The 12,053-nt window shown below is 40.8% G+C and overlaps 1 protein-coding gene and 1 pseudogene across 2 annotated transcripts in view; one reads left to right on the forward strand and one right to left on the reverse strand.

Annotated features, from left to right (window-relative positions):
• The window catches only part of LOC120231111 (growth-regulated protein homolog gamma-like), a 112,074-nt gene that overhangs the window by 184 nt on the left and 99,837 nt on the right, over positions 1-12,053 (forward strand). Inside the window, exons 2-4 of one of the 2 annotated variants that reach the window (XM_039230998.1) lie at positions 59-182; positions 303-386; positions 1,209-1,931. In XM_039230998.1, coding sequence (XP_039086929.1) covers positions 59-182; positions 303-386; positions 1,209-1,218 — 218 coding nt within the window. In that variant the 3' untranslated portion in view covers positions 1,219-1,931. Of the gene's footprint in view, positions 1-58; positions 183-302; positions 387-1,208; positions 1,932-12,053 lie in introns of those variants that run through there. The other variant, XM_039230997.1, reaches the window with a different exon arrangement.
• On the reverse strand, positions 10,671-11,100 carry LOC120231080 (annotated as a pseudogene).

The raw sequence follows: 12,053 nt of genomic DNA on the forward strand, positions 1-12,053 counted from the left end.
GGGCGCGGGGCGCGCCAGCCCGGGGACAGCTCGCTCACCCGCTGTGCTCTCCCCGCAGGGACGCCCGTCGTCACCGAGCTGCGCTGCCAGTGCCTGCAGACCTTGCAGGGCATTCACCTCAAGAACATCCAGAGTGTCAAGGTGACGCCGTCGGGACCCCACTGCGCCCAGACCGAAGTCATGTAAGTGACGCCCCGCGGCGCTGCTGCCGCTGCCCTTTGTCGCCCCCGCCGCCCCCATGCCCCCTACCCCGCCGCGCGGCCCGGCCTCCTGCCAACGGGCATCCTGCCTTCTCTCTGCAGAGCCACGCTCAAGAATGGACAGGAAGTGTGTCTCAACCCCGAAGCCCCCCTGGTCAAGAAGATCATCGATAAGATGCTGAACAAGTGAGTTATGCTTTCTATTCACACGTGCGACTAGAGTCACTGGTCACAGAGACAGGCACGTGCCTCCGGAAGATTTTATCAAGGAAACCTAGGTTTAGCTGAAGGACTGAAAACTCGTTACTATTTCACAATTAAATTTGCTACTGAGGTATTAAGCTTCTCCTATGCCAGAAGGCTATTTCCAGCGCCCTCTCTCCCCGTGCAAACGAGTGTGGGTAAACCTGCTTTTATTACCGTTCTAATTGGTGTTGGTCAGTTACATTAAAAAGCTTTCCACCTGTTAAAAAATCATAGGCATCACCCTCCCCCTCACCCCCATTCCTTCCTGGCTTCACATCTGCAAAGCAGATCCTTGTTCTTCAACATAGGCTCTAAAGCTTAGAGGTGAAGAGCAGGCGCTTTGCAGTGACACTGTACTGGGACCCACTCTGGATTCTATCACCTATTAGCCATGTGACTCAAGGAGGAGGAGGAGGAGGAGGAAGAGGAGGCAGATGATAATGATGATGAATCTAAAGCTTCTCTAAGCCCAGGAAAACAGTAGTAGCTACCGTATGGGGTTGCTGTGAGGCTGAAGGGAGGCCCAGTGTGACAGAATAACACGTTCTGGCTGTTTGTAGCCAGTATTTCAGGCTCCCTACGTCCTCAGGCTCCCCCTACATCCCTAAGTAAAAGCATCCAAAGAAGTAGCCTTTGGATGCCAGGCCGGGGAAACTGGATTCAAAAAACTTTAGAAGCTCAGGGTGGGGACAGGAGAAGAGTGCTGTGCAGCCAGCCTTCCTGAGCAGTACTAAGGATGACATTTTTCTCATTGTTGCGCAGCTCCAACTGACCAGAGGAAGGTGGAAGCTGATCCGTGGCGGTACCTGAATTAGGCTTTGCCCTTACAGGAGTCAAAGAGGAAACAGTGAAATCATCAGCTTTGATTGGGTCTCATATGTTTTGAGCATCTCTTAGGAGAAGCCTCCTATTTATTTATTTATTTATTGGTTGGTTGGTTTTCAAAGATTCTACGCTAATATTTTACATATAATGTAATTAGGATGTGACCGAATCTATTTGTGCACTGTGCTGTTATTTTTATGGTTTATTTTATGTTAAACCCAGCTTAGTTCAACCCCAATTCTTATTTACTCTGAAGGTAGAAGGTTTGCAAATATTCTCCAGTCATTAAATTAATACTTCTGGGGAGCTCACAGCATTACCAGCCGCTGTGACAGGGGCTGGGGGATATAAGGAGAGAGTGAGGTCATTATCAGGTGGGGGGGATGCATGTGTACAACTATTTTTGTAATTGTTTAAAAGAATGGCTGTTACTATTTATTGAAATGATTTCACAGTATGTGGTCAACATTTCTCATGTTGAAGCTTTAGGAACTAGTGTTCTAAATACCCTTTGGACATTTTGTGTCTTTCCTGTAAGGCATAATGCCTTGTTTAGTGTTTACTGTTCAAAATTCAGTGTTTCTCTGTGTCTTATAACAGAGAGGCTCACATATTTATCGCTGTTTTTGAAAAGAACTTGAAAATAAAGTATTTCAAACTACAAAAAAATGTTTGTTTCATTTAGGGGCAAAAAGTCTATCTTTACTGGATAATCTGGTGATTTACATCAATATTTGTCCACGGTTTTTAAAATTGTTTTTCCTCCTGGGCATTCAATTTGCTACACAGATAAACTATAATTTATGCTTGACTTTATCTGATGATAGCTGTCACTCCCCTTGGGTTTGATTTACCCAGGAAGGAATGTGCTTTTCCCAAGTATGGGCTTTCCTCTGCCCCTCAGGGCAAGAGTCATGGCTGTTTATTGCCATTTGGTATAAAGAGCTCCTCTCTACCCTGCTACTCAATTTTGTCTCCTCAAAAACACTTATATTCTTATAGCAATCTTAATAAGGACTCTCATTTCATTGCTTTTGCTAAATGAGTCTTCAAACGATTATTGACAATTTAATGAAGCTGGCAGTGAAATGGCAGTAAAGTGAGTTTTTTCTTCAACCCTGAAATAAGTTGTGTCACCAGTAGAAGTACAAAATGTGAATGGCTGAGTACTTCATCTACAAAGAGATCTAACTGACATTTGGGTTCAATTTTCTAACCTTCATTTATAAGTAGCAGACACTGGGGTGCCTGGGTGGGTCAGTCAGTTGAGATCCCAACTCTTGATTTTGGCTCAGGTCATAAACTCGGGGTGGTGGAATCTGGCTCCACACTGAACGTAAAGTCTGCTTAAGTCTCCCTTTCTCTCTCTCAAAAAAAAAAAAAAAAAACCCAAAAACAAACAAAAAACAAAAAACAACCACATATATATGTAACCGCCACAGAGTTTAATGTTACTCCAATTCTTTATGTCAATTTATCAAATAGTTTTAAGGTCTTAGTGCATTAGCTCCCACCCTTCCTAGGGCAATTTTTATGGAACCTGATAGATGGTTTAGTCTGAGGAAGCCCTTTGGAACCTGGTATTCAACACTGCCGCAGGATGACAAGCACTTGACGTTTCACAAACAAAATTTGTATGTAAAAAGAGGAAGGGTCCCTAGGATCTGACACCACACTCCAAACCAGGTAAGGAAGAATGTCTGTGAATGTGTGCGGTGTGCTTGTCTCTGACTCAGGACTCATTCAGGAAATACTGAGCCCTAGGTAAAAGTCTTCAGCAGAGGGCTGGCAGCCTTCATTCCTGAGATCAGGTTATGGTTTGCCGACGTAGCTGGGTAATAAAGATTCTAAGTAGCAAGAGACAACCACTGTGAGCTTTTTTTCATAAAGTTAAGAATGGTAACTTCTTTATAACTCCTATGTTATTAGTTATCACAATGAGATAAGAAGGAAGAAAATTTGTGAATGGTACAGAAGAAAATACAGTAAAAGCTGGGATTGCCAGTAACTTGTTCTGCGAGTATTCTGCAAAAGGAGCAAATGTTAACCCAATAAATAAGCCATGTCTTGCAATACGAGTAGTACGTGATGCTGAACGCCACATGATCACAATTGAGACAATGGTTCTTCTCTGTCTCTCTCTCACTGTGGGATTGTAGGTGATTGTCTTCCATGCTAGGATGCTCATTCTCAGGCTGTGGTGTTTGGCAGAAATCAGTGATTTTTCAAAACGTTGGAAAGTGCCAACAGCTGGCACTGGTGTGTTTTTTGTCACTTCAAAGCACCTATGGACAGTCTGTTGCTTTTCCATACAAGAGTAAGCTTAGGAATGCTTTGACTCAGTCGAGGTCAGGCTGCCTGCAGAAAAAGACCCTTTCCTCTGCTGCTTTACTGCCAGTTACATTAAATACAGTATATGACAGGAGTGTATTAATACTGTACTGTAGTCAACATCCGTTAGTGATAGTGAAAGTGATCCTACATAATAACCCTCCTCTCTCTTTTCTCCCTCACACCAGCCACGAATGTTTTCAAAGTAAATGCAGGCTAATTTTCTTATTTTTCTTCATGTTTTGTACTTTCTTTGTTATTTGTATTATATTACAGTATTATAATCCGTTTTGTATAAGTGTTTTGGGGTTTGGAATGACTCACCTGAGTTTCTATTATTTCTTATGGGGATATTTGCTTTGATATATAAGTGCTTTGAATTACAACCATGTTTCCAGAATAAATTATGCTTACAAACCAAGGTTTTACTGTAAATGTAAGCCATTATTGAAGTTCTACAAATGCTAGCATTTACTCCCTTACCCCAGGTCAAGGGACATTGGAAATTATTTATAAGTGGGACCCCAAGGGCTCAATAAAGTCCTCACACCCAAGATCAGGTTTTACATTCAAACACTGGCTCGAGCTTGCTCTACTGGCCACTGAGCTTTTGTCAATATGGAACATTCAACATAGAAAGGAGAAAGGAGATGTTCTGTTCACGTGGTGGTTAAGGACATAGGTTCCAAAGAATTGGGGAAAATTTGGATAAATTCCAGCTCTGTCACTTGTTGACTGCCATCTTGGGCATGTTTCTTGACTTCACTCAGTCTCATATCCCTTGCTACAGAATGAAGGTAAAGAAGAATACACTTTCTGAAGTTTTTGCAGGGATTAAGCATCATCGGTGGCTGCAGAAATCTGCCATTGGTCCTCAGACCAATGCAGTGGACATCATCTCAGTGTCTGTCCTCGATCAAGTGGATTTGTACTATGCTTTTCCCACCAAATCGACCTGAGGCTTTGCAAGTACAAGGCAGACTCCCATTAAGAGCGTCATGGCAGGAAATGGGACACAAGGAGTGTGAGGTGGTGGTCATGAGGTTAAGTAGGAAAAGAATGCTGAGTGACACATCACAACTTTGAAAGATCATCAGCAGGAAATAACCATGGCACCATTGACTAAAGTTTCTTGAGCAATGTTCCCAATGAGCTAAAACCCAGAAAGGAGTCATTATGTCATTATGAGTCTTTCTTTTTTTTTTTTTTTAATATTTTAATTTTTTTTTTATTTCTAGGAGAGAGAGAGAGAGAGAGAGAGAGAGACAGCGTGAGCAGGGGAGGGTCAGAGAGAGAGGGAGATACAGACTCTGAAATAGGCTCCAGGCTCTGAGCTGGCAGTCAGCACAGAGCCCGATGCGGGGCTCGAACCCACGAACCTCGAGATCATGACCTAAGCGAAAGTCGGACGCCTAACCGACTAAGCCACCCAGGCGCCCGCATTATGAGTCTTTCTTGAGAATGCAATGGAGATGTCCTCTCAGGATTTCCAGAAGTAACTGGAAAGACATTGGGGAATGGCAGAAGGGGCAAACCTGCAACAGCATAATGGGGGCAATCCAGAATAACAGATGGTACCGTTTCTCTTTTTTTCCTAACTACCCACACAAATAATAAGGGTAAGGTCTTATTTTATCTTCGCCATTGATGCCCCAGTTCATATTTCCTTTACCTGTGAGTTGCACGGTTGCAGTGGGTAGCATCTATACTTGGAGTCAGCTTCCCAGCTCAGGCCCCCTGTCCTCTGATCCTCTTCCTGAGGGCTCTCTCCATACGGGTGTGGGGAGGGGAGCATGGCAGCGAGAGTTTTCTCAGCTCAGAGGCAGGGTGGCCTGTGATTAAAGCCCTAAGAGGCCACCCTCATCGAGGGGCAGGAGTTAGTGAATGAATATTCTATTTTCCAGTCCCTTGGTTGGACAATTCTGGAAAATCCACTATATAAATATGTTTTTATAAGGAGTTCCTTTCTACCTTGCTACTCAACTCTATCTTCTCAAGAACATTTATATTCTTATAACTATCCTAGCAAGGACTCTCATTTCATTGCTTTGCTCAATGATTTAATTATAAATATATATATATGCTTTCCACTTCTCTCTTCATATGTTCACATTCTCCCTTAAACCCTTGAGCATAATTGTAATAGCTAGTTTAAAATCCTTGTCTATTAATTCTTTTCTTACTTTTATTAGAAGAATTTTTTTAAGTTTATTTGTTTTGAGAGAGAGAATGAGTGGGAGAGGGGCAGAGAGAGAGGGAGAGAGAATTCTAAGCAGGCTCCATACTATCAGTGCAGAGCCTGATATGGGGCTTGAACTCACAAACCATGAGATTATGCCCTGAGCTGAAACCAAGAGTCAGAAGCTTAACTGACTGAGCCAAACAGGTGCCCCAAACCCTTGTCTACTAATTCTATCATTGTGTCATTTTTATTTCTGTTGAGTGATCTCCACCCCCCCACCCCCCACACACATCCCATTATGGACCGTGTTTTTCTTCCTGGCATGTTTAGTAATTTTTGATTGGATGCAGAAAATTTTGAACCCTATGTTGTTAAGTGTCAAGATTTTGTTTTCTTCCTTTCCAATCTTGGTCTCTGCTATTACAGACAGTTAAGTTATCAGAGAATCAGCTTGATATTTTTGAGGCTTGTTCTTAAGCTTTATTAGGGTGGTCTAGAGAGAGTTCTTTGCCCCAAGGCTTGTTTAGTTGTACTGCTAAGTCATGCCCTTTCTGTGCCTCTGCCAAACGCCCTGAGTGCTCATAAGGTCCCTCCACTCTAACAAGTCAGAATGCAAGTATCTCCCCAACCCATGTGGTCTAAAAATTGGTCAGCTTCTAGATCTCTGGCTCTTCTCTTCTTGATCCAGTGGAGTTTCACCATATGCACGTGTGACTTAGTATTGATCATAGAGACCCAATGGAACCCCAGTGCAGACTTCCAGAGCTCTGTTTTCCTGAATGCATCTCTCCTTTCTTCAACCCTACTCACTTGTAGTCACCTCAGTTTCCCTGAATTCAAGTCTGTGTCTCCTAAACTCAGCAAAACCACTGTGCTCTGCTTGGGCTCTCCCTCCCTGAACAGTGGTCCAGAATTGCTCCAGCAAAAAACCCAGGGTGATTATGAACTTGACCCTTCTTTGTTTCCTTTTCTCAAGGATCCTAGTCTCCTGTTGGTTATTGTCCAATGTCTGGAAGCAGTTGTTCAATGTGTTCTGTTGAGTTCTCTAGTTGTTTATGGCAGGAAGTTAGGACTGTTCCCTTTTAGATGGCTGGAAATGAAAGTCTTGGTGGCACAATTCTGAGGAACATTTTACAAGATTTCTCAGGGGCTCCATAGCAAGGTTAATCTCTAGTTACTTAACAGTGATAGCTCATTTATTACAAAGACCCTATTAGTATTTTTCTCTTCCCTACTCTACACTCCCCATTCTCTCACTTGCTCTTGTTAAGATTCTTTCCAAGATAAACTACTGCACACATGTGTTTGTATCAGAATATGCTTTCAGGGGAACTTGGTCACTTGGATTTCCCAGTAGTTAGATCCCAGTGCTAAGACTCATGTACAATCATTTTATAAAGGAGTAGAATGTCAGAGAATCAGGTGGAAGGAAAATCTGAAGTGGGGCAGGGAATAAGTCAAAACCTGGAAGTTGGATCCATAAGGCCCTAAAATGGTATGTTTGGGTCTGGGGGCACGGGAGTAGAATCTACCAAACCCACATCCAGAACCTTGTCTTCCCCTGCAAAGAGGATCGTATGCTTATTGACATTTTGTCCTCAAAATTAAAATAATAAATATTTTCTTTAAAAGTGAGAAGTAGTTGAAATTATTTCTTTAGATTTCAGGAATTTCCTGAAAAAAACAAAACAAAACCCCACATAGTTTGGAGAGGAATAAACAAGTCACAAATTAAAACCAAGAACTGGTCTTTTAGCAGCCAGATAGGAGTATAGTTAAAAACCTGGGAGATCACACACCAAAAAACCAGTTCTCTCATTTTATAGATGAGACTGTGGAAGCTCAGAGACCACCAAGGAATTACCAAATGTCACAGAACTGTCCTATTTTAAGATGAACTAGGACTCAGCTTTCTGATATTTAGTATAGGACTCTCTTCATTAACTAGATCATTATTAAATTTCTTTAGTTTTGGTTCTAGGGTTGACTTTCTAAAATTGTAGAACCAGTATCTGGGCACTAATTAATAACTAAGAGCCCATTCATACCACAAGCTTTTGTAGGGTATTCTAAAGGAACTATGATGATTATTGTGGCCAATTTGAAGTAAAAAATGTGTGCAGCTACATTGGGTGATCTGCTGCGTTACTTTCTCAGTTATCTATAACCCCCCCAAAATGTAGTGGCTTAAAGCATCAACCATTTAATCCTGGCTCATGACCCTGTAGATCATCAGGTTGGGCTAAGTGATGCATAATTGGCCTGGGCTCAGCCAGGTGGTTCTTCTGATGGTCTCTCCTGGGTTATTCATGGGGCTACAGTCATCTGTGGCTTGACAGGTCTGCCTTGCTCACTTGTCTGCTTGGTGCCGTCTGTTGGCTGGGCTTCATGTCTCTGGCAGATGAGCTCTACCATCTGCTTATGGTGGCAACAGCATTTCAAGATGGCAGGAGTGGAAGCATTTTCCCTACTTATTTATTTATTCAAGTGTAAATTGCATAGAGTGTTATATTAGTTTTAGGTGTACAATATAGTGATTCAACAAGTCTGTACATCCTTAGTGCTCATCACAGTAAGTGTATTCTTAATGTCCTTTATGTATTTCACCCTCACCCTCACCCACCTACTCTCATGGGTTCTGGAATTTTTGCTTTGAAGTATCCACATCATCTCTACCACATTCTACGGCCCAAAGCAGTATCAGCACAGAGTCAAGGGACTTGGGAAGTAGATTCCACTTCTTAAAGGGAGCTATTAAACATTTGTGGCTATTTTTAATCTTTCATAATTATTTAACCTCTCTGGGATATTTGATTTTCTCATCTGTAAGATACAAACATCCCTGTAAAGCTTCCGGATAATACACAGAAAGTTCACAGAATTGTGTTGACACAAAGCAGGACTCAATAAGTGGTTGTTACTACCATTAACTTATGCTGTAGCTCTGTGAGAGTAGATAAATATTTTGAAGAAATAAACATGAGATTACAGTTAAAAATAGGATTCTGTGTATGTGCGTGACTTGCATGGGTGTCAGGTCTCAGGCTTGCTTGTGTGAAAATTCAACTAATAAAATAAATTGTAAAACTTAGGAAGCTGACAATCTGAGCATGTTAAACCATCTAGATGCAACTGTACTTTAATTTTGCTCCAGATCTGGCATGGATTTTAGTAGGTCTAGAACAAGAGACCCATATTTGATAAGGAAGATCTCCAGATCTTTTATTACTATCTCTTCAACAAACTCCTCAACAGTCATGAGTCCTAACCCTGTTTTTGAAGTTTTCAAAAACTAAATTATTTTATTTATTTGTATTTTTAATTTTTTTAAGTTTCAATGTATTTATTTTGAGAGAGAGAGTACATGTGCACATGTCAGGAGGGGCAGAGAGAGAGGGAGACTGAAAATGCCAAGCAGGCTCCAAGCAGCCTGATCTGGGGCTCAAACTCATGAACTGATCATGACCTGAGCCGAAATCCAGAGTCAGACACTTAACCAACCAAACCACCCAGGTGTCCCAAAGCAACAGGCTTTAAATGAAGTTTTCATTTCAGTGGATTTCATTTCAATTTCTCTTCAATGAAATCATTTTCCACATCAAATTTTAAAATAACACAAATATTTTACAAGTTTGAATACACACCTTTCCACCTTTTAAAAAGATTCTTCACATCCTAAACAGAAATCACAGGGGCAGCAGTGCCATTAAGGATCACATATAAGGCGGTAGTGACAATCAACAACAAAATAATCAATTAACATTCTCATCACACTAGTTTAGTGATATTAACATTTTAACCACAGAGCTGCATGTGTTCTGAAGCATAATTTCTAAAACAGCCAGAAAAAAATTAAAACTAATTATATAATATCCTTTCTAGAAAAGTGCCTTCTTGGGTAAAAGAAAATATCCCTTTGTCACTGTAAAAAGACTCTGGAACCAGACCATTTGGATCCTGGCTCTCCTACTCCATTTGCGACATAGGTGGGGTTCAAAGTCACTTGGCCTTACTTGTGAAGCGAAGTTGATGATCTTTCTTCAAAGGATTATTGTGGGAATTTAGTAATAATGTACATATACATAAAGGACCTTAGCAAGCAGTAGAAACTAATTAAAATGTAACTACAGTTAACCCCTGAACAAGGAGGTTAAGGGTACCAATCCCCATTGCAGCCAAAAATCCACATATAATTTTGACTCCCCCAAAACTTAATTACTAATAGCTTATGTTGACTGGTAGCCTCACTGATGAACATAATTGACTAACACGTATTTTGCATGTTATATGTATTTTATATTATATGGTTACAATAAAACTAAGGAAAAGAAAGTGTTACTAAGAAAATCTTAAGAGAAAATACATTTACAGTACTGTACTCACTCTATTTATCAAAATAAAAATTCTGTGTATAAGTAGATCAAACTCCTGTGGTTCAAGGGTCAACTATAATTTAATTGCTTTCTAGAAACCACAAGAAAGAAAACATTGTAACATTTATTTTCTGGGTGGATTTCATGAGTTTCTTTTGAAAGGCAATTAAAAAATCACCGTGTGAAGGAGAACCATGCACATTTTTATTAATCATATTGATACTACTAACAATATTTGGCTGATAATGTAAAAATACTTAATCACAACTAGATACATAGAAATAACTGGTAGACCTTAATATCTCAAAGGCAAGATAAGACGAACTCGGTTTCTCCATATAAGAATGTCAAATCCACAATTACCTAAGATACATAAAGAAATAGACATTCTAACATGTAAAAAGACACTTTATTATTGTTTTGCTATCTAACAGTGAATGTACTCAGTTGCATTTTCTCAAATGGCAAATAAGACACAAGAGAACATCTCTCTGATTCCTGAAAACCTCAATATCATCCATCTTTGGGAGGATCTAGTTTCCCACCACGCCTATGACACTGCCCACAAGGATACCAAAGTGCTTAGTAGTGAAGAACCTTTTGCTAAGTTGTTCTATCACAGGTCCTTGCTCAAAGTGTTCATTTTTTTCCTTCAAATCTGGTTTTTCAGCATTTGATCATGTGTTTCTTCATTATTATGTGCAGGATCTGGCCGTGGGAAAGGTTTTGTGTATTCGTGTGGAACGTCCACGGAAGGGCGGTAGCATACCATCGGCCTGCCCTCAGGTGTCAAAGCGAACTCTACTTTGCAATGATAGTCATCTGGATGAGAATACGTAGATTTATGACAAACACAATATAAAGCTCCGTTTTGAGTCGGAAATAAATGCTTCCAGATAGTTCTGTTTGATATCGCCCATTTTACTGCTGCCAATAATATCATGGTGACTCAAGATGCTTATCAGGTGATGTGAAAGAAGCTGATCTGAAGAGAAGCTGCTTTTAAAATCTGCTTCCAGGCATACCTATTTTCATCCCTGACAGCTGCTCACCGCGAGCCCGCCATCTTACCTCAATCTGAACTAAATTATTATGAATCTTTCCATGGTTGATTGTCTTATCTTTGTATACGCTGTTATCATCATAGTATCTAGACCTGTGGATAACACAGCATTTGACTTGGTACAGATGGAAAATAAGATGCAAGGAATTTAAGGTTGTGTCTGAATAATGTTTCTAAGTAGTCTGCAGCTTTTTGGTTTCTATAAAGGCCAATATCTGTTCAATCACTTGAATGTTGTCAAGATATTAAAACTTACCTCATTTGGAGATTGGAATAACTTTTTTCTCTTCCTTAACATGCCAAGACCCTTGTCTTAGTCTGTCCTGGCTGTTGTAACAAAATACAATGGATTTGTGGCTTATACAAAACAGAAATTTATTTCTCACAGTTCTGGAAGCTGGAAGTCCGAGATCAAGGTACCAACACTGTTTGAGCAAGGGCCTCTTTTGGATCTCAGACTGGTCTTGTCTCATGTGGCAGCAGGTGCAGGGCAGTTCTGGGTCTCTTTTATAAGGCCACTAATCTCATTCATGAGGGTTCCATCCACATGACCTGATAACTGCACCTTCTAACACCATCACCTTGAGGCTTAGGATTCAAACATGTAAATTTTGAGGAGACACGAACATTCAGACCATAGCAACCCTTTTGTGAATCTGTGCCCTTGTATGCATTCCTCTGTCCAGAATGTTCTGTCAGCCTTTTGTGATGATTAACTTCCTTTCATCTTCAGCAACTCCAGTGTTCCTTCCCAGGTGACATCTTCTCTCCCTGTGCCTCCCTCTAAGCCCTCCCTCCTCCGCCTACAGAGCGGCTCAGCTCTACATCTAGTT

Source organism: Hyaena hyaena, unplaced genomic scaffold (genome assembly GCF_003009895.1).
Source record: "Hyaena hyaena isolate Hyena2069 unplaced genomic scaffold, ASM300989v1 scaffold_54, whole genome shotgun sequence".
Taxonomy (NCBI): domain Eukaryota; kingdom Metazoa; phylum Chordata; class Mammalia; order Carnivora; family Hyaenidae; genus Hyaena; species Hyaena hyaena.